At 42.8% G+C, this 24,035-nt stretch overlaps 1 protein-coding gene across 1 annotated transcript in view; it reads right to left on the reverse strand.

Annotated features, from left to right (window-relative positions):
• Positions 1 to 2,407: 2,407 nt before the first annotated feature.
• The window catches only part of LOC124545980, a 96,665-nt gene continuing 75,037 nt past the window's right edge, over positions 2,408 to 24,035 (reverse strand). Inside the window, exons 4-5 of the mRNA XM_047124944.1 lie at positions 19,221 to 19,351; positions 2,408 to 2,563 (exon numbers count right to left, since the gene is read on the reverse strand). Of these exons, the coding sequence (XP_046980900.1) occupies positions 2,558 to 2,563; positions 19,221 to 19,351 (137 nt within the window). The 3' untranslated portion in view covers positions 2,408 to 2,557. The remainder of the gene's footprint in view (positions 2,564 to 19,220; positions 19,352 to 24,035) is intronic.

Raw genomic sequence — 24,035 nt, forward strand, 5'->3', positions numbered from 1 at the left:
GCTATTCCATTCTCCAGTCGACGCCTTCACGACACCGGAGTAGCCGTCGTGTCGTGGTGGTCTGCCAAGAGGCTCGCTTGTTCTTAGTCCTGCTGCGAGCAGACAGTTGCCATTGGCCCTTGGTGACGCAGCAGGTACAACACGCGCCCAGGTTTCTTCCCTGGATGATGCTAGGTCGACCGTCGCCGCTCACACAATACGTCCACCTTGACACACGTCTGTACTACGTGTATGTCTAGAAGCTGGTCTACAGATATCGGAATGTTCCACAGACCTTTGCTGAAAACTGCGTAAAACTATATACACTACTGGCCATTAAAATTGCCACACCACGAAGATGACTAGCTACAGACGTGAAATTTAACCGACAGGAAGACGATGCTGTGATATGCAAATGATTAGCTTTTCAGAGCATTCACACAAGGTTGGCGCCGGTGGCGACACTTACAACGTGCTGACATGAGGAAAGTTTCCAACCGATTTCTCATACACAAACAGTAGTTGACCGGCGTTGCCTGGTGAAACGTTGTTGTGATGCCTTGTGTAAGGAGGACAAATGCGTACCGTCACGTTTCCGACTTTGATAAAGGTCGGGTTGTAGCCTATCACGATTGCGGTTTATCATATCGCGACATTGCTAATCGCGTTGGCCGAGATCCAATGACTGTTAGCAGAATATGGAATCGGTGGGTTCAGGAGGGTAATACGGAACGCCGTGCTGGATCCCAACGGCCTCGTATCACTAGCAGTCGGGGTGACAGGCATCTTACCCGCATGGCTGTGACGGATCGTGCAGCCAAGTATCGATCCCTAAGTCAGCAGCTGGGGACGTTTGCAAGACAACAGTCATCTGCACGAACAGTTCGACGACTTTTGCAGCAGCATGGACTATCAGTTCGGAGACCGTGGCTGCGTTTACCCTTGACGCTGCATCACAGACAGGAGCGCCTGCGAAGGTGTACTCAACGAAGAACCTGGGTGCACGAATGTCAAAACGTCATTTTTTCGGATGAATCCAGGTTCTATTTACAGCGTCGTGGTAGTCGCATCCGTGTTTGGCGACATCGCGGTGAACGCACATAAGCGTGTATTCGTCATCGCCTTACTGGCGTATAACCCGGCGTTATGGTATGGGGTACCATTGGTTACTCGTCTGGGTCGCCTCTTGTTCGCATTGACGGCACTTTGAACAGTGGACGTTACATTTCAGATGTGTTACGACCCGTGGCTCTACCCTTCATTCGACCCTTGCGAAACCCTACATTTCAGCAGGATAATGCACGACCGCATGTTGCAGGTCCTGTACGGGCTTCCGGATACAGAAAATGTTCGACTGCTGCCCTGTCCAGCACATTCTCCAGATCTCTCACCAATTGAAATCATCTGGTCAATGGTGGCCGAGCAACTGGCTGGTCACAATACGCCAGTCACTGCTCTTGATGAACTGTGGTATCGTGTTGAAGCTGCATGGGCAGCTGTACCTGTGCACGCCAGCTGAGCTCTGACTCAATGCCCTGGCGTATCAAGGCCGTTATTACGGCCAGAGGTGGTTGTTCTGGGTACTGATTTCTCAGGATCGATGCATCCAAATTGTGTGAAAATGTAATCACATTTCAGATCTATTATAGTATATTTGTCCAATAATACCCGTTTATCACCTGCATTTCTTTATGGTGTAGCAATTTTAATGGCCAGTAGTGTATCTCATCATGGACGAGGCTGATTTTTTTTAAGGCTAAAATGGGTTTCATCAAAATAACTTTATCGTACTTCATTTTCAAATATTTGACATCTTTCGTGGCAGAGCACTGTCGTCATCCAGTCTTCCAAATGTGTCACGAAACTAAAGCAAATGATAAAATGAAGGTCAAGAATCACAAGCTACACTACTACCACTTCGCTGAGAGGGTCGAGAATAGGCTAATTTTCGATTTTTGCATTGTCAATATTTTCTGCACCAGAAACCTTGACAGCTATGGTCCGTTCCGAGTGTCCTGTTCCATTCCGTTGACGATCTTTGTTGCTGACGATCTTTGTTGCTGCTGCCATTTTAAATGCATTTTGCAATATTTTGACGTTCACTTCTGTTCCTGATACCTAATACTTCGACCCGATGAATACCAGTTCCTTACCTTCAATTATGAAAGAGCAAGATGTACGTCTCGGTAAAAGGATTGCACCATTTAAACATATCGAGAGGAAATGTTTGCGACATCGTTTTACAAAGTTGTTGAATATTCATTTAAGGAACAACATGCTTCTTCATGGTCTTGTTTCACTCAGATCGTAGTAAAGGTGTCTTAGAGATCCGCAGAATAAACATCGTAGTACACAGAATCTTTCAGAAGACAATCGAATGAGGAAGGGAAAGTGAATGTAGGCTTGTCTATTATTTTTTTATTTTTCGATTGCACAGACTCCAGGAATACTGTGATACTGCGCGTTACATTCGATGCTACTGTGAAGAGTCTGACGCAGGCATCTGTACTTGACGGTCGCAGTCCGGCTTCTTCCACCACACATGAAGTCGGCCACAACAGGGACCCCATTTTCCACTTTATCCCTGTAAGCAGTACACGTGTTTTACAGAAATTCGAAATTTAATTGCAAAATTAACATTAAGATGAAAATATAATAAGATTGTCAAATGGTTCAAATGGCTCTGAGCACTATGGGACTCAACTGCTGAGGTCATTAGTCCCCTAGAACTTAGAACTAGTTAAACCTAACTAACCTAAGGACATCACAAACATCCATGCCCGTGGCAGGATTCGAACCTGCGACCGTAGCGGTCTTGCGGTTCCAGACTGCAGCGCCTTTAACCGCACGGCCACTTCAGCCGGCAAGATTGTCATTGTTCCCCATTATGTGATGAACTAAACGCTGATACTAAACCTAAGCACAGAATACTGTGTGAAACGTATCTGCTTCTTTTTACCAAGTCATGTAATTTAAGTAGTGAGCACATACTCCGAACTGTTTACCATATACGAAAACTACAACATTCGAACAGTGGTTACAAGCGCTTATTTAATGCAGTGATTTTGGTAATAATTACGTCGTTCATTACGAATTATATTTGTTCGATGTCGCCGCATTCCAGTGCTTCAACTAACAATAATACTGTACGCATTTTTGCCGCGTCTTCATATTAATTATCACTTTCAAGAATAAAACTACAGCGGCATTATTTAGCAAGGATCAGAATTATTGGAATATGTTTGCGAGCCGCGAGCCTTCGACAACTACTCGTTATTTTCTCACATCTAAGTTTCTTACGATAATTATAATGATAGTGAACTCTCCTTCGCTATTATATTTTTAGAAATGATTTGTTCAATAAAACCTACTTTTCTTTTACATGTATTCTCGATTGCAAATACGAACTACCGTCAGCTGTACAAGGGAATGACGACAGTGAAAATTTGTGCCACACCGGGATTCGAACACAGACAACTCGCTTCACACTAACGGTCTCCTTAACAGCGCCCTACGTGCACGGGCTTCGTCTAGACCAAAATTTCCATACGTCGTCGTTCCTGCGTCACAATCTCTACTCGTACAAGGGAGGACATGCATGAATGCCCCAAGATACAGTGCATCGTTCTTCTTAACAACACAGGCATATTTATCCGCCGATACCGGGCAGAGACTTTCAGTTAAAAAGTCCTCCCATGTACGGGAACTACAGAATGTTTGTACAAGTACAGACTGAGACGCTCGAATTGCGACATGTGGAAGTTTCGGATAGCCAAACGCCGGCACGGTAACTCAGCGTGTTCGGTAAGAGGGTCAGCTGCCCTCTGTAATAAAAACTGAACTCGAAAAAGCTTCACGGCACGGGACGCCCGCCCCGAACAAAACACCGACCAATAACGAACAAAATGAGATTTAAATAAAGTGGTTGAGGTGATCACTCGCATAAAGCGGGAAATCCGAGCTCGAATCCCGGTTTGCCACAAATTTCCACTGTCGTAATTTCCGTGTACAGCTAATCGTTGTTCGTATTCGCAACCGCTAATACATTTCATGTATTTCATAATGGCTGCGATCGCCTCAATCCCAAGAACGTTGCGTCTTTCTTCTTAACAAAACAGGCACTCGAATATCGTACTTTGGTTTTGCTGAATTCCAGTGCACGGTTCCTCGTTGCTGTTATTCACTTCTGGTAACTTCGTACCAAAATCATTTAAATACTTCTTCCATTAATTTCAAAGACTACACTAAAACTGAATCCACTGTGCCAGTACCATTAATATGTGTCTACATAATATTCTTTTAGCATTTGTAAGCATTATTTTTTCTTGACTTACTACAGTAATATCAAAGTAATTTATATTTTTGTCTTATCTTATTACATATAAAATCATACTGTCACCATTTGCTAGTTTTGCTCTTTCTTTTGTATCTATGTGGATATTTTACAGCGCTTTCATTCGAAGTGCTTGTAAAATATGCGAGTCTTAATGTTCGCTATCAGAATAGTTATCTTCAACCGGTCAGGGCAAAGTAGGCGGATTATCGTTGGTAGAGCGTTTGGACAACGACAACACTTGACAATTGACTGTACTGTGCTGAATAAAGTTCGTTCACATCTAAAAACTTATCATATTGCAGTTTGTGTTGATGTATGTTAATGATCATTCTGTTCGGTAAATTCTGGGGATGGACAGATTTTATAACGTCTTTCAGTTGCTCCAAAATTACGTACGACCGATTTTGTATTCGCTTCATTGTGGAGGAATCAGCTCTTTTCCACTTCCTTCATCGTTATTCGCCAGTTTTCGCTTTTTAATATATCAGATTAAATTTTATTAGCTTTTTACTTAAACACCGTGATTACTAGTGGGAATATTAGTTATGAATATACTTTGTCGCTATATTACCAGTACAAAACACTGAATTGACCATTCCATAGCATGACTTTGACAACTATTGTATTCATTTCTAATCCATGAGCACAGCAAATTGGCAGTACAACTCAGTTGGTAGATATTCACAGAGCTGTGATAGTTGAACAACAGTAGAGATTCAAACGTGTTAAGGAACCGTAGCAACTTTATCAGCTTCGTTCGTCATAATTACTAATGCCAAGCGTGTATCTTTGTGACAGCATAGAAGTTTTGATAGACAAGTTCATTTATTTCTGAGGCGTGTTCCAAAGATCCCTTGATGAAAGTAAGCCTGGAGGATGTGAAGCGCGTGTACGCTAAAAAAGGTGAAGCAGCAGTCAGAAACTACATATATAATTAATTATTGTTAAATTTCTATAAATCGTTTGGATCTACTCAAGCCGATAAGAACTTCTACACTCCTGGAAATGGAAAAAAGAACACATTGACACCGGTGTGTCAGACCCACCATACTTGCTCCGGACACTGCGAGAGGGCTGTACAAGCAATGATCACACGCACGGCACAGCGGACACACCAGGAACCGCGGTGTTGGCCGTCGAATGGCGCTAGCTGCGCAGCATTTGTGCACCGCCGCCGTCAGTGTTAGCCAGTTTGCCGTGACATACGGAGCTCCATCGCAGTCTTCAACACTGGTAGCATGCCGCGACAGCGTGGACGTGAACCGTATGTGCAGTTGACGGACTTTGAGCGAGGGCGTATAGTGGGCATGCGGGAGGCCGGGTGGACGTACCGCCGAATTGCTCAACACGTGGGGCGTGAGGTCTCCACAGTACATCGATGTTGTCGCCAGTGGTCGGCGGAAGGTGCACGTGCCCGTCGACCTGGGACCGGACCCCAGCGACGCACGGACGCACGCCAAGACCGTAGGATCCTACGCAGTGCCGTAGGGGACCGCACCGCCACTTCCCAGCAAATTAGGGACACTGTTGCTCCTGGGGTATCGGCGAGGACCATTCGCAACCGTCTCCATGAAGCTGGGCTACGGTCCCGCACACCGTTAGGCCGTCTTCCGCTCACGCCCCAACATCGTGCAGCCCGCCTCCAGTGGTGTCGCGACAGGCGTGAATGGAGGGACGAATGGAGACGTGTCGTCTTCAGCGATGAGAGTCGCTTCTGCCTTGGTGCCAATGATGGTCGTATGCGTGTTTAGCGCCGTGCAGGTGAGCGCCACAATCAGGACTGCATACGACCGAGGCACGCAGGGCCAACACCCGGCATCATGGTGTGGGGAGCGATCTCCTACACTGGCCGTACACCACTGGTGATCGTCGAGGGGACACTGAATAGTGCACGGTACATCCAAACCGTCATCGAACCCATCGTTCTACCATTACTTGACCGGCAAGGGAACTTGCTGTTCCAACAGTACAGTGCACGTCCGCATGTATCCCGTGCCACCCAACTTGCTCTAGAAGGTGTAAGTCAACTACCCTGGCCAGCAAGATCTCCGGATCTGTCCCCCATTGAGCATGTTTGGGACTGGATGAAGCGTCGTCTCACGCGGTCTGCACGTCCAGCACGAACGCTGGTCCAACTGAGGCGCCAGGTGGAAATGGCATGGCAAGCCGTTCCACAGGACTACATCCAGCATCTCTACGATCGTCTCCATGGGAGAATAGCAGCCTGCATTGCTGCGAAAGGTGGATATACACTGTACTAGTGCCGACATTGTGCATGCTCTGTTGCCTGTGTCAATGTGCCTGTGGTTCTGTCAGTGTGATCATGTGATGTATCTGACCCCAGGAATGTGTCAATAAAGTTTCCCCTTCCTGGGACAATGAATTCACGGTGTTCTTATTTCAATTTCCAGGAGTGTATTAAAGCGGTGAGGGTCACCTTAGGCATCTGAAATGAGTTAAATCCTACAGGCTTTCGTTGAATGGTAATAACGAATCGTGCGTAATAGTATTTTATATAAGGTATGTCCAGCTGAAAAGAAGATCTTTGCTGTAACGGCGTTGTATATAATGCCAGTGGGTCAATTACTTACGGAGAGACCGCGTAGTGGTATTCCCAGTTATAGAAACGGAGTTAACGACTTAGCAGCAATTTATTGATTTCTGGAGAGTAGTTCTCGCAGTTAATTGCCTGACGGTTTGCTCCAGATCAGCACAAAGAGCGATTATCCAGTTTCTTCGCACAGTAGAGGAGCATACGTCACAAATTTATCGCAGGACGAAAGAGGCATAAGAAGAGCAGTAGCTCGCACGGTGAACAATATTCTGGTGATGTCGACGTTATGGGACGGGACAAGTAGACATCGAGGACATGCCGTGCTGTGGCCAGGCGCTCCTTGTCACCACCACTGCCACGATTTCGATCGTTAATGAGCTCATACGGACGAATCGTCAGATTGATGTTGAAGTGTAGACTTATCGATATTTCAGCATCAATTTCTTAAAGCGAATTGAGCATCATATAATCCACGAGAATATTGGTTAGGGTAAAGTTTGAGTACGTTGGTGCCCAAGCATCTTTCAGAGAATCCAAAGACGGCGAGAATGGGTGTTCGCCTCACCCTTCTATTGAGATACGGGGAACAAGGAATGGATATCATTGTTCTGTTTGTGGCATGTGATGAAACGTGAAACGTGGCTTGCCCACTTCGACCCTGCCTCTAAATGGATGAGCATCTCGCCTCACCTCGTCCAAAAAAAGCCCACTCTGCCCCGAAGGTCAGGAAAGTGATGATCACTTTGTCTTGCGACAAAGAACGACCTCTACTCGTCGACTGGCTACCACTGGCCGCAACGGCAAACGGTCAGAAGTATTGAAACACGTTGCTGATGCTCAAACAGGCCATCAAGTACAAGCGCAGGGGCAAGCTCTCGGATTGGATAGTGCTTCTTCAGGACAACGCTAAAAACCCTCGAGCTCCTTAAAAAATTTCAATGGGGGGTCCTGGAATATTCTCTTTACAGCCCCGATATCTCCCCATTAGACCCTCATATTTTTGGCTCCTCAAAATAATCCTTGAAATGCCAGGGTTTCACGTACAGCAAGAAACTACTGCATACCGTGGGAAACTGGGTCCTTGAACATCCCAGGAATTTCTACAACGAAGCCATCCACTTACTTCCTACATGCTGTGATTGATGCATCATTGTATGTGGCAGGTATGTATAGCTTCCATGTGAACTGTAATTATATTATCGTTATTAAAACTTCTTTGCATATATCTGAAGTCTCCTTTTAATTTGGATACACCTTATACCTTTACTCACTAAGCAAGTTTCCCACTTCTTTGAGAAGATTTGCAGGAGGCCAACGATTACATACTTGTTTCTGCTGTACCTACCGAAATGGCTAGAGATGATTATAAAAACTTTTCAGTGACTGTTAAGGACGAAAATGAGGTGTTATTTCATCTTCATCTCTTCAAACCAATATCAGATATTTCCAACTGTAGGGTATTGAAGATGCTGGGTACATATATTTCCAACTGTGGGATATTGCAGATGCTGGGGGCAATAGAGGTGTTGATTACAGAAAGAGTACTCAGAAAAAAAATAACATTATTCGGGACAGTGAAAAAGACTTCTAAATCGTTTGATATTCTTTACTGTTCTATAGACATACCCAAAGCGTTCCTGTGACTTCTTAGCAACGTGTAATGCAACCTGAAATAAAGAAACATGTTTCTATAATACACACCTCGCCCGCAAGGGCCGTATTCTTCACAGAAAATCGTTCTGGGAGCAGGAAAAAAAAAGCAATACGACAATACGTTATTAACTTCAAGGTACCCTAAAATTTTCTATCAAAACGATAAAGCTGTATCAAAAAAGGCTTAGAAAACTGCAAACCAATCATCCCAGTTTCCCACATTAAAATTTTTGGTTTGAACCACATTCAAGTTCAGTCCATCTTCATCCTCTCTTGATGGCGCGATGGAAGAAATTTTACGCTCAGTTATCAAGAAAAAGATACTTGGCACCTTGGACATGTGACTAAACGTGATTAAAATTGGCCATGTGTAAGTGGGAACCGCGGTTTGAGGATTGAGTACAAACTTAATTATGTATATACAGGGTAGGTCAGGAGTAAAGATACATGCTTTGACAAGTGATACGATTAGTGATTCTGAACAATAGCTTTATACGAACAAATACTCTTTTCCGAATGGTTTCCGAAATAAAACACATTTAATATTACTCGTACATTTTTCCAGAACAACGTGAAAACCAGCGAAAAAGTGCCCCAGTACATAAATTTCCTATAAAAAAATATTATTTCTGTTTTTCTCTAGGACTAATACTTAGCTCGAAAATAGAGGAACAATACTGAAAATACCGCGCGGCGCACATACTCTGCAACTAAATAGTTTTTGTAGGCCAATGTGAGGGAGTTTTCTGGCTTGATAGACCACAAGTGTCATGCATTCAGATGTTCGTCTTATCCTCCTCTACACTGCTGTACTACCTCGTAAACAGTGACAATGAATAGACAGAAAATAAATAATAATGCACCATAAATATGTCATATCTTGGAAACCATTTGGAACAGGACACAATCCATCTGAAAGGTCTTGTTCAGAAATACTATCACCCATCAAAGTATGTGCCTTTCCTGCTAACTCACCCTACAGATAGTACATCCATCGCTGGGATGGAGAGTTTCTACAATTTTTGCTTGTTATCGATATCGATACTTGCAAGATTATGAAAGCCCACTCTGCCCCGAAGGTCAGGAAAGTGATGATCACTTTGTCTTGCGACAAAGAACGACCTCTACTCGTCGACTGGCTACCACTGGCCGCAACGGTAAACGGTCAGAAGTATTGAAACACGTTGCTGATGCTCAAACAGGCCATCAAGTACAAGCGCAGGGGCAAGCTCTCGGATTGGATAGTGCTTCTTCAGGACAACGCTAAAAACCCTCGAGCTCCTTAAAAAATTTCAATGGGGGGTCCTGGAATATTCTCTTTACAGCCTCGATATCTCCCCATTAGACCCTCATATTTTTGGCTCCTCAAAATAATCCTTGAAATGCCAGGGTTCCACGTACAGCAAGAAACTACTGCATACCGTGGGAAACTGAGTCCTTGAACATCCCAGGAATTTCTACAACGAAGCCATCCACTTACTTCCTACATGCTGTGATTGATGCATCATTGTATGTGGCAGGTATGTATAGCAGGTGTTGACAGATGCGAAAATTATCGAACTATCAGTTTAATAAGTCACAGCTGCAAAATACTAACGCGAATTCTTTACAGACGAATGGAAAAACTGGTAGAAGCGGACCTCAGGGAAGATCAGTTTGGATTCCGTAGAAATGTTGGAACACGTGAGGCAATACTAACCTTACGACTTATCTTAGAAGAAAGATTAAGAAAAGGCAAACCTACGTTTCTAGCATTTGTAGACATAGAGAAAGCTTTTGACAATGTTAACTTGAATACTCTCTTTCAAATTCTGAAGGTGGCAGGGGTAAAATACAGGGAGCGAAAGGCTATTTACAATTTGTACAGAAACCAGATGGCAGTTATAAGAGTCGAGGGGCATGAAAGGGAAGCAGTGGTTGGGAAAGAAGTGAGACAGGGTTGTAGCCTCTCCCCGATGTTATTCAATCTGTATATTGAGCAAGCAGTAAAGGAAACAAAAGAAAAATTCGGAGTAGGTATTAAAATTCATGGAGAAGAAGTAAAAACTTTGAGGTTCGCCGATGACATTGTAATTCTGTCAGAGGCAGCAAAGGACTTGGAAGAGCAGTTGAACGGAATGGACAGTGTCTTGAAAGGAGGATATAAGATGAACATCAACAAAAGCAAAACGAGGATAATGGAATGTAGTCAAATTAAGTCGGTGATGCTGAGGGAATTAGACACTTAAAGTAGTAGAGGAGTTTTGCTATTTAGGGAGTAAAATAACTGATGATGGTCGAAGTAGAGAGGATATAAAATGTAGACTGGCAATGGCAAAGGAAAGCGTTTCTGAAGAAGAGAAATTTGTTAACATCGAGTATAGATTTAAGTGTCAGGAAGTCGTTTCTGAAAGTATTTGTATGGAGTGTAGCCATGTACGGAAGTGAAACATGGACGATAACTAGTTTGGACAAGAAGAGAATAGAAGCTTTCGAAATGTGGTGCTACAGAAGAATGCTGAAGATAAGGTGGGTAGATCACGTAACTAATGAGGAGGTATTGAGTAGGATTGGGGAGAAGAGAAGTTTGTGGCACAACTTGACTAGAAGAAGGGATCGGTTGGTAGGACATGTTTTGAGGCATCAAGGGATCACAAATTTAGCATTGGAGGGCACCGTGGAGGGTAAAAATCGTAGAGGGAGACCAAGAGATGAATACACTAAGCAGATTCAGAAGGATATAGGTTGCAGTAGGTACTGGGAGATGAAGAAGCTTGCACAGGATAGAGTAGCATGGAGAGCTGCATCAGACCAGTCTCGGGACTGAAGACCACAACAACAACAACTTGCAAGATATCGGTCCCGGTAATTCCAAGACGTTTGACAATTTGTTAATTTTATGTTTTAAGTTTAAATTTTTTGTGTAATTTTGCGATTGCTATGACAAAAAATCCTTTTTTTCGTGTGATATAGTAACAAATTAACAGTTTTATGATTTGTTCCCTTTACGTATACAGTAAAAACCATGCTTCTTGCTAAACTTCGTGATTCTACGTCAACGGTAAATACATTTTCGAGTATCAACATTTATGACTGAAGTGGCCCCATTTTTGTATTGTATTGACGTAGCAGCTTAAACTTTTTATATTAGGAGGGATTATAGACTTTAGTATGAGACATAAATTTCAACTTAGTACGTCTACGCCTTCCTGAGAAAAATATTCTCAACCGTCAGCCAGCGAGACAGACGGACGACAAATTGACCTGATAAGGATTCCGTTTTTAGCGATTTAGGTACAGATTCCTCAAAATGGAGTATCGTGGAAAATTAATTTTGTGTATTTGAATGGGAATAATGCTGCAACATTCCATGCTGAGTTGTCCCCGATGTTCGACAATGATGCACCATTATATGACACAGTGGTTAGGTGGCACTAATGTATCCAAAGTGGTCAAACATATTCTCATGAGAACGAAGAAATGGGAATCGCGGTAGAATTGGTGACCCAGCTGCTCGAAGATGATCGAGGCCATATTGGAGAAAGTGCAGATTATTCACGGATCTGTTTTCATCAACTTGAACGAAAGAATCGCTGCCGTCTGGGTTACTTAATAGTTCCCACTCATTCAAAGCTGCCGTCTCGTTCTGCAACTATCTTGTTGGTCAAAGGAAATTGAGATCTCGTGCTTCGATCTTACGAATCACTTATTTATGAAGGTCCTGATATTCTGTGTAGGAGTTCGATTTCAACGGTGAAGGATGTCGAAACAGTAACAGTAAAATGTGTAACAGTGGACGAGAGCGAAATGAAGCACTGGGAGGAAGTTTCTGGTTGCTGGCAAGTAATGACAACAGACCCAGCACTGCGCGGTAGCTGGCAGTCGGAGCTAACACTGATCAGCTTAAAAACATATTCTCCATCACCATAACGCTCCTTATTGTACTAGAGATGAATGCTGAAGACTACAATCCGAAGTGTTAACGTGCAACCAATCAAGAGGTTCGGGGAGGAAAAATCTCTGTGAGAGAACTTGACTAACAGGAGGGGAGTGGGGGGGGGGGGGGGGGGGGACGTTTGGAACGTAGATTTACTGCAAAGTTCTTACACTCGTAGTACTCTATGAGGACAACAAAATGTGTAGGCAGTAGCGCGACTTCTCAAGCACTGGACCTGACGGGATACCAATTTGATTCTACACAGAGTACGCGAAAGAACTTGCCCCCCTTCTAACAGCCGTGTACCGCAAGTCTCTAGAGGAACGGAGGGTTCCAAATGATTGGAAAAGAGCACAGATAGTCCCAGTCTTCAAGAAGGGTCGTCGAGCAGATGCGCAAAACTATAGACCTATATGTCTTACGTCGATCTCTTGTAGAATTTTAGAACATGTTTTTTGCTCGCGTATCATGTCATTTCTGGAAACCCAGAATCTACTATGTAGGAATCAACATGGATTCCGGAAACAGTGATCGTGTGAGACCCAACTCGCCTTATTTGTTCATGAGACCCAGAAAATATTAGATACAGGCTCCCAGGTAGATGCTATTTTTCTTGACTTCCGGAAGGCGTTCGATACAGTTCCGCACTGTCGCCTGATAAACAAAGTAAGAGCCTACGGAATATCAGACCAGCCGTGTGGCTGGATTGAAGAGTTTTTAGCAAACAGAACACAGCATGTTGTTATCAATGGAGAGACGTCTACAGACGTTAAAGTAACCTCTGGCGTGCCACAGGGGAGTGTTATGGGACCATTGCTTTTCACAATATATATAAATGACTTAGTAGATAGTGTCGGAAGTTCCATGCGGCTTTTCGCGGATGATGCTGTAGTATACAGAGAAGTTGCTGCATTAGAAAATTGTAGCGAAATACAGGAAGATCTGCAGCGGATAGGCACTTGGTGCAGGGAGTGGCAACTGACCCTTAACATAGACAAATGTAATGTATTGCGAATACATAGAAAGAAGGATCCTTTATTGTGTGATTATATGATAGCGGAACAAACACTGGTAGCAGTTACTTCTGTAAAATATCTGGGAGTATGCGTACGGAACGATTTGAAGTGGAATGATCATATAAAAGTAATTGTTGGTAAGGCGGGTACCAGGTTGAGATTCATTGGGAGAGTGCTTAGAAAATGTAGTCCATCAACAAAGGAGGTGGCTTACAAAACACTCGTTCGACCTATACTTGAGTATTGCTCATCAGTGTGGGATCCGTACCAGGTCGGGTTGACGGAGGAGATAGAGAAGATCCAAAGAAGAGCGGCGCGTTTCGTCACTGGGTTATTTGGTAACCGTGATAGCGTTACGGAGATGTTTAATAAACTCAAGTGGCAGACTCTGCAAGAGAGGCGCTCTGCATCGCGGTGTAGCTTGCTCGCCAGGTTTCGAGAGGGTGCGTTTCTGGATGAGGTATCGAATATATTGCTTCCCCCTACTTATACCTCCCGAGGAGATCACGAATGTAAAATTAGAGAGATTAGAGCGCGCACGGAGGCTTTCAGACAGTCGTTCTTCCCGCGAACCATACGCGACTGGAACAGGAAAGGGAGGTAATGACAGTGGCACGTAAAGTGCCCTCCGCCACACACCGTTGGGTGGCTTGCGGAGTATCAATGTAGATGTATATGTAGATTACTGAGAAAATCGCAAGATAATTTCGGTCGTCAAATATGTACCTGTACGTGGCCGTTATTATCACAAAGCGGCGGCCATTAGTAACATGATGCGGCGGCGGCTGAGTACGCCGGCACGGTAGCTCAGCGTGTTCGGTCAGAGAGCCGGTTGGCCTCTGCAAGAAAAAACTGAGTGGAAGGATCAACCACCGAGCTCGAACAGGATGTCTTGCGACGTCCGCAACGACCAAACACAGCGATCAATAACGAGGGGAAAGAAAGGAAGAAGTTGGTTAGCGCCCAAGCCCCCACAATCGTAGGTCGTCGGTCCCTGGATCGAGTCCTGGTCGTCACTTTTTTTTTTCAACACAGTCCTATTCTTTACTATTTACATTACAGTTGACATAACGGGAAAAATACGTGTAAACAGATGAACTTTTATTAAATTTACAATGTTATTTGGCAGTCTACAAAGTTTTATTATCACAAATAATATAATAATCATAACTACCGACTAGTAAACGACCAACGAGGGGAGGGCCAGGCCAACACCGACTCAAAGGAAGGCCTCGGCGCTTGTTGGTGACGTCACGTCAGCTAGGCACGGCGAACGCCAGGCCTGTTGCAGGCAGAAACGCCTTTTGGACAAAATGTTTGGTACTGTTTTGGATTCTGCAGTTTTATTTAGATGAAAGATTTTCTTACTATAGTAAAGCTACAAATGAAGATCATAATTCTGTATTACTAAATCCTGTCGAAACAAACGTAGATCAATATGAGAAGCTGCTTTGACCCATTGCAAGCTTCGGAAATTTTACATTCAAGTAACTATATTTACTTGATCAATTTTGTTATCGAAACTTACCACAACCCCCTTACAATTAACTCGTTTCTTTCATTTATTTATTTTCGTTTGACATCGTCACTGGAAATGTTAACTAATTTACATGTTTAAATGCCCAACTGTTGCCAGTCATTAGATTACAGTCGTTTTCAACGAAAGGAATTCTAAACTGGAAACAAAATAGCTCCATACATCGAAAATACTGCTGAGCTTAAACTTTTTTAAACATGCACATTAGAAAAGATAAATATTCCCCTTTTGCAACTGAAAGGAGAAACTTTATAAGATAAGAAAATTTTATTTGATAAAACAAGTATCTCTCTTTTGCCTCTTCTTCTGTCCCCCACCCCTTCCCCCAACGTGTATAATCGCAAGATATTTCATTAACATTCAGTGATCCTCACCCCATAGTCAAGCAAGATACCTAAAGAAGAGCACCAATATGTTCACAGTTTCTCGTAAAAGCAACCCAGTACAAACGTAACTTCCTCAGATTTACAAATAAGGTAAAGAAGCACGAATTCTGTTGCTGCTGGACCATGAAGTTGTTTTTGTTATGTCAATCCTTAAAAGAGGTGGAAATTTAAGTTCAGGACTACACTATTTGTTAAGAAGTGTAATGAATTGCACAATTAATTGATTGCAGAAATCTCTCAGAACAATGTGTGTTGGTCAACTACCGCCAATAGTTTCACATTTTCCTGTGTCAGAGAGGGAGACACCACCATTATGGGTATGCCTGCAACAGACCTGGCGTTCGCCGTGCCTAGCTGACGTGACATCACGAACAAGCGCCGAGGCCTTCCTTTGAGTCGGTGTTGGCCAGACTCGAACCGGGTAGAATGGGGATCATTCGACGGTTAACTCGCACAACGGTGGGACGTTGCTTACGTTGCAGGAAGAAATAACGTACGTGCGAATTGTTTGTGAAGTATAAAACCCTACGTCGTGACTAGAAAAATGGAAGTGGCACCCGGTTCGTCGAGAACTGTGGACGAGGAATGTCATGAGTATTCAATCCATAGTGCAGTTGCGAAACGTCGTTTGAAAGATGCGTTCGTATATTGTGAGAGTCTTCTTCAAGAAGCGGACGTCATTGATACAGCAGCATTAGCAACGATTTCTGCCGATGCTATGGTGATTGGAGTAGAATTGTATCGGGCTACCATGCAAATGTTAGCAGAAAAAATACTCATCATTGATGAGGACCTTATTAATTTTGATGAAGTAGACAAAGAAGATCAATTCCGTGAAGTCGAAGAAAATTCTTCAGACGATGAAAATTATGAGCCAGCAGAAAAGGCGTCAAAAGGCGATTATGTTCCGTTGGCGACCAAAATAAAAACTGTTAAACTGGCGAATGAACACCTCAAATGGAGTCTTCGAACTCTCCAGATAAAAGGGTCTAGAAGTTTGAGAAGAAAAGACGAATTGAAGAGATGGGAAGAAAACATGAAATCTGGAGGATCGACGTTCGATAAATATTCGGTAATTGATTCGTGGACCTATGACCGTTTCGTAGAGTCTCGCCAAAATTATCTGCAAGTAAGTGTACATTTTTATCGCTCTACGTGTAATTTTTTATATCTTCAACAACCTCATTCGAAGAAATAATCATATTAATAAAATGAAATTTTGATTTTACTTTTCAGGTAACAACCAGAAACCTACAGCAGTGGGCTCTGGCTGCTGCAGGCCAACTCATATCGGAGAAATTCATCTTCAAAGTATCGCTTTCACGGTTAAAAATATTCAAACAACGGCACAGAATTCGGCAGAGGTAGATCACGCAGTATGTGAGTTTGAGGGAATGTGTGTCTGCAGAAGAAACGCTGGAAGTCGCGAGAAAGTTTCAATTGCAGACGAGGGCAGTCATCCGGAATTTCGAAAAGAAATTTGCTATCAGTACAGACCAGACAGGTTGCCAGTACCATTCCACATGCAACAGAAGTCTCGCTGAAAGAATTCGAAGACCGTGTTTGCCAGAAGACGTGACATGAATAAGGTGACGCACTCGTACACGGCACAATATGTGATAACATTGTGTGGCGAATTATTGCCACACGTGTATCTTTGTTTGCGAGAAGCCACGGGGGAACTTTGGACCAAAGGTTCAGAACACTGTTGACAAATTAATGAAAGATCTTCCGAACGTCGTCGTAATGAGTTCGAAATCCGGGAAACTTACCACGCAATTATATTGATGCACGCCAATTTGCCTACCGTGCGATGCTTATTTCTACAGGCAAGTTAAACATTTTATTAAGCGTCTTCAAAATTTTTCTTATTTAATCGAAAGACAACGAGAAATTGCTTCTCATGAAGACGCTATTAAAATACACTCGATACTACATGACCAATTATCAGCAGCGATATTTAAGGAAATGCTGTCTTATGCATGGTTTGCTTCCAAATTATCGGATGAAAGAGAGATTTTTAAAAATGTTAGCGAGATTTGTTTTTCCATGGAAAACCTCAAAAGACCTTGCGTATGTGGAAACATAGCACTTATTCAATGCAGCTAGTGCCGTTTAACTTTATGTTTTCCACGTTTTTACGAACCATCCTGCAGCTTGTAGTGGTAATGTTGAAAGCGATGATTAGTTGAACTTTTTTTGAAAGATGTCTGTGGCAGTCAAAACTTGCAGGTAACAAGTAGTTTCGGGCTCCTTCAAGGTATAAGGAATTTCTCAAATTACGGACAAGCAAACATTTTCATTATCACTTTATGCGTTTATATGGTTTATATGGTACGGAGACTTGGACATTGAGGAAGGAAGATGAAAGAAGATTGGAGGCACTAGAGATGTGGATATGGAGAAGACTGGAAAAAGTGAAATGGGAAGACCAAGTGCGGAATGAAGTAGTATTAAGAAGGGTTGGAGAAGAAAGAAACATACTGAAAGTTATCAGAAAGAGAAAACAGCACTGGGTTGGACATTGTTTGAGGAGGGACTGTTTATTGAAAGAAGGAATAGAAGGAATGGTGGAGGGAAAAAGGGGAAGAGGAAGAAGAAGATATCAAATGCTGGAAAATATAAAAGGAGACAAATATTCAGAAATGAAAAGACTGGCTATGGACAGACGAAAGTGGAAGAGGCTCAATCCATGACAAGACCTGCCGTAAGGCAGAACACCATACTACTACTACTTATGCACTTGGTCGTTTACTAGTGGGTAGTTATGAATATTAGATTATTTGTGACAATAAAAATTTCTAGACGGCCAAATAACATTGTAAATTTAATAAAAGTTCATCTGATTACATGTAATTTTCCCATTATATCAATTGTAATATGAATAGTAAAGAATATTACTGTGTTGTAAAAAAAAAAAAAAAAAAAAAAAAAAAAAAAGGCAACGAACGTGACTCGATCCAGAGACCAACTACCTACGATTACGGGGCTTAGACGCTAACCACTTTTTTTTTTCTTTTTGTTCGCTTTTGTTCGTTGCATCTGCTCGGGGCAGACGTCGTAAGACATCCGTTTAAGTTCGTTGCTGATCGATTAATACAGTTTTTTTATTACAGAGCGCAGCTAACCCTCTGACCAAACACGCTGAGCTACCGTGCCGGCAGTCACTCAGCTGCCGCCGCTTCGTGTTAATTACGGCCGCCGCTTTGTGATAATAACGGCCACGCACAGGTACATATTTGACGACCGAAATTATTTTGCGATTTTCTCCATAGCGTTTGCGAAGTACGCGCTACTTGATTACACATTTTGTTGTCCCCATGCAGTGCTTCGAGTGTACGAAGTTTGTAATAAATCCGTATTCCAAACGTCGTGGCCTCCCCTTGTAAGAGAAGGGATAGCTTGATTGGACACCTGGTGGGTCGTGAAAAAATTGTCGAGTTGGTAGTAACGGGAAATGTAGAGGCGGGAAGGAGGGGGAGGGATATTGTGATACGTCACCAAGGCCTGTATACTACAAGTAGGTTAAAAATGATGTAGGCAGCGGTAGTTATACGGAGATGAAGACGCTTTTACTGCGTAGATGAGGATGATGTACTGCGTCGGACCAAACACATGACTATAACGACGACTGTCATTTGACCTATTGTCACATGTTTTGCAACACTGCAATCGGCTCTGTATGCAACGCTGTAAGCAGTAATTCTCGTTGTTTCTTTGGGATTTTGCATCCTTCTTCCTTGCCTTACGGAAGGTAGAAGGGGAGGGGGATAAGATCCTAGAAAAGGTGGACGTAGTTCTGATATCACGGGTGTATTCTTGTAACGCAACTATGATATTTACCTCTGGGTATGCAGGAACGTCACCACGGCAGAAGTTGTTGCTGCACGTCGATTCCTCATCGTTCGGCTTTTTCCCGCATGTGCAGATGTTGCATCTGTGTAGATATGACGAGCCAGGTGTGCATTCTTTACCTACAACAAGGAAGAACAATAAGTATCAATAATCCGTGATAACGAAGAAACAAGAGTGGCAGATGTTTCGTACTGATACTATTGTGACGAAACAGCAAGTTACGTCAATAATGCTTCGTATTGAAGCCTTGAGCTGGAACATATGAGTATTAGTACAAATTATCAGACAATGTAATCCCAGTGGAATGGTATGGAATACTCGTACCGTAAGTGATCTCTAGTATTGGAGGGCAGCGTGAAAAACCGTAGAGGGAGACCAAGAGATAAATACGGTAATACGGATTCAGAAGGATGTAGGTTGCAGTAGTAACTGGGAGATGAAGAAGCTAGCACGGGATAGAGTAGCATGGAGAGCAGCATCTAACCAGTCTCTGGACTAAGGACCACAACAACAACAAATGATCTCTATAGCTAGATTTGTGAACCATGAAGCATAACGTCTTATATAACGTTATAACTACGGTAATGTCTCGTAAATGCGAATGCGAAGCGAAATACAAAAAAAAAAAAAAAAAAAAAAAAAAAAAAATAGCAAGACTATGTTTTTCAAAACACGACCACAAAAAGAAAAGAAAAATAAATATCGGAGTGTGGCAAGTACTCGGGTAGGAACGATTTCCTCGGAACCAAAAAGAATGGAACGAAAAAAAAAAACTAAAGCAACAAGCAACAGTTTATTCTATTTCCGACACAAGAGAAGCTTCTATGGACAAAAAACCAAAGAACATACATCTACGAGCGGTCCGTAGTAATGATAATAAGCCTACAAATAGTGGATGAAATGTTCGCTTACATAATTTTGCGAGGAAGAAACGTGCTGGTTTCAGTGAAATGCTAAAATGTCGCTATTATTTCTTCTGTTGTTAGGATTTCATATTAAATGGTACAAATCCAAAACCAACCAAATAATTTCAAATTAAAATATGAGAATACGTCATAGAATTTGTGTTAAACTGTATGAATATTCAAAAACATAATTTTGTGTCTCTGTATTGACCATGTGTTACTTACGCAAAATGACACGATAGTTTTCATCTATTGTGAATTTTTGGTGTGGGATGTTACTAGTTTTAAGAATCTTTAAGTCAGTTCCAATGTTTGTTGCTTGGTGATTCTGTGCTATCAGGTGATCTGTGAATGATGAGTATGAGTTATTGCTTCTTGGTGCTCTGAGACGCTCTGTGCACCTGGTTCTGAGATTCCTGCATCTGTATATGCAGGAATTTCAGAACCAAGTACACAGAACCTCTCAGGGCATGATTCCATGAGAAAAGATACAGACGATTTATTAGTTTTACAAGCAAAATTGGTGTAGTTTTGAAAGAACTATCTGTATCTACCACTCCTTGTAATACAACCCCCTATAAGATTTTAACACATCTCCCTCTTCTGGTATATCGAAAAAAAAGAACAAGTACCACTTGCATGTTGACATCGAGCATATTCCATATACACTTATCGCTCCATTGGAATGGTTGACCAATGGTTGAAATCGCTTGCACAGACCTGTGTAAAGTTTTGTCGACTGTACCGGGGGAAGATCATATGCAGCAGACTTTCAATCATAAGAGAGAGTTCCTATACTGTTCTTTCGTAAGCAGTCTGATACATTGTTTTTTTCAGCTGTAACACATCGAGTACACCGCCATACATTTTGTTTTTCTACCATGACGTCGAGGTCTGTGTCAGGTGCTAAACCAGCATTAACACATTTTAACAACATTAACACATTTCGACTCATTGGCTCCCACAGAAAGCTGAACACCATGTGGTGTAAACTGTGCAGCTCGCACGACACACAGCAAGGTAGAAATAAAACACAGAGGAAATGCTTCTCATTGACAAAAATGTGGTAGACAATGCAACATATGGAAACTATAAGAGTCTGTGGCATTGTTCAAATGGAGACCTCGCAATTGGTAATATGCATGCATAGTCTCTATATGTACATGCGTAGAGCTATCAGCAGCGGACATTTGCAGTTTGAATGCATAACTTGCTAACTGTTCATCCATTAATTACGTTACTGGAGGTGCACACTCGGTAGGTACAGAGAAGAGAATTCTCACATTCCAGGACACTAAGTATAATAGACACACTGTCAACTAAGGAATAACTTATAACTAGGATAAAAACGTACCAAAAATCCATAGTTTGTAGATCTCCTACAGGAGTTTGGGGACGTATGAGAGTTGGATGATGTAAATAAAGCGTGGAAGTAGTGAAGTTCATCTGGTAAGCAATAAGAGCATACACTTGTGGGAAAAAGTATCAGTACCGCCACTACTACTAATAATAAGCACTGAGGCTCGGAAGTGTGATTGAGAGTACATACATGGACAAAGCTCGCTCTGTTCCTTCACAAGATCCTTCTGGTCAGTTTTAGATTAAATTGCCGGCAGTGTCGGAGGGAGTATTGGTCAATGGAAATGTGGGGGGATCTGTTAATCTCCGACTTTGTCCTACGAATGTGAGAATACCGTGTGATGCCCATCCACACAGGAAAAGGTGGCCAGTCGTAATCGTAAATTCTGTACTAAAATCCATGTACTGGAAATGTGTAGATAACCCTAACTGCATCAGTATAGGATACTGTCTGGTATACTTTGGTGTATACGACCAAATGGACATTCTGGACTGTTATCTATCTGCATTTGCAATCCAACGTATGGTATTTGCAAAGTAGTGGAGGGGTGATTTAGCGATGATACAGAAATCGGGAAGCATTCTGTTGTGTCATTGGCTCATGTTGAAATTATGGAACAACTGCTAAAAATGAGCGCTCTATTAGCTATGGTGCATATTACAGTATATCGTCCCACATCAACGATGTCTTTCTCATCCAATCTGTCCACTGGTACCCTGTTGATTATCACGTAACGACTGACTGACACATCATGGTTGAAATGGAGAGAGCTTTGTTAGAGCACTGGATATCTGCTACTTGTCACTGTAGAGCATGGGAGTAGGTATATAGGTCATCACCTCCGTACAGTTGTTTGGAAGCATTCCTCAATGCTGCAGACTCATCATACTTCCATCTGCTGTGATGCCCTCCACATATTTTCTTCACCTCTTTTTCATTTCTATCTCACACATGTTGTGAACAGCAGCTTCATGTGATGTTCAACACTGGAACAGTAATCATGTACATGACTGCAAAATGAGGAAACAATGCTTTTCGAAATGGAACACCGACGCATCTGTTACCCTGTCACTGTGGAAGATGAGGTTAACTGTATACCTTCAGATAGCTGTTTGGAAACACTCTACAGTGGTGCAAACTCTTCTGGTTTCCGTATGTTGTAATGTCTTCCACATTTTTGTCAGTGATAGACATCGCCTCTGCGTTTTATTTCTAGCATCCTGTGTGTTGTGAGAGCTGCATAGTTTACACCACGTGATGTTCAGCTTTCTATGAGAGCCAATACATCGAAACATGTTAATGTCAGTTTAGCACCTGATACAGACCTCGAAGTCATGGTAGAAAAACAAAATGTATGGCGGCGTCCAAAGCTGTAGTCATACACTGCGAGACACCCAGACACGCGTGGTAGCGCGCCATGTTTGAGAGGCGTCCTGCAAGGGTTCCCGCGTGGCTTCCTCCCCCCCCCCCCCCCCCCCCCGTCTGTGGTTCGAGTCCTCCCTCGGGCATGGGTGTGTTTGATCTCAGCAGTTTGGTCCCATAAGATCTTTCTACAAATTCCCAAATTTTCCATACAATGCCTGGAAAACAGTCTATTAAACTCCTTAGGAAAGAAAAATACAGGAACATTCTCTTGTGATTGATAGTCTGTTGGACGTGCCTCTCCCGCACAGTTGACAAAACTTTACACAGGTCTGTACAAGTGACTTCAACCACTGGCCACCTGCTCCAGCGTACGAGGGTTGGAACTTTAATAGTGGCAACTATTTATTTACAGCTCGTACAAAATAGATACGTGTTTTGAAGTTTTACTGGCGTTCAAAGTAGTCACCAGCATTGTGCGTAACCCGGTGCCAGCGATGTGGAAGTCGTAGGATACTCTTAGCAGTGCCAGTTGTGTTGACAGTTCTAGTGGTGATGTCTATCGCCCGACGAATTTGTAGCAGTTCTGAAGCGAATGGCGTGAAGTGTTTCCTTCAGTTTAGAAATCGAGTTGAGCTCACGAGGGCTTAAGTCAGGGGAGTGCAGTAGGTGGTATAGCACTTAGCAGCTCCATCAGTCAAACAAATCAGTAACAGCTTCCACTGTAAGTGCTTGAGAATTGTCCTGCAAAATGATGGTCAGGTCTTGCAGGATGTGTCATCACTTCTGTCTCTAAACTGGCCGTAGGCTGTGTTCCAAAAATGAACAGCATACAGACAGAAGTGATGACACTTTCTGAAGGACCTGACCATAATTTTGCAGGACAGTGCCCAAGCACGTACAGTGCAGGCTGTTACTGATTTATTTGACTGATGTGGCTGCTAAGCGCTATACCACCTACTGCACTCCCCTGACTTAAGCCCTTGTGAGTTCAACTCGATTTCTAAACTGAAGGAAACACTTCACGGCATTCGCTTCAGAACTGTTACAAATTCGTCGGGCAATAGGCCGCGCCGCTCGAACTGTCAACACTACTGGCACAGCATAGAGTATCCTGCGACTTCCACATCTCTGGCACCGGGTTATACACAATATTGGTGACTACTCTGAAGTTCA

This window comes from Schistocerca americana, chromosome 8, assembly GCF_021461395.2.
Source record: "Schistocerca americana isolate TAMUIC-IGC-003095 chromosome 8, iqSchAmer2.1, whole genome shotgun sequence".
NCBI classification, from domain to species: Eukaryota; Metazoa; Arthropoda; class Insecta; order Orthoptera; family Acrididae; genus Schistocerca; species Schistocerca americana.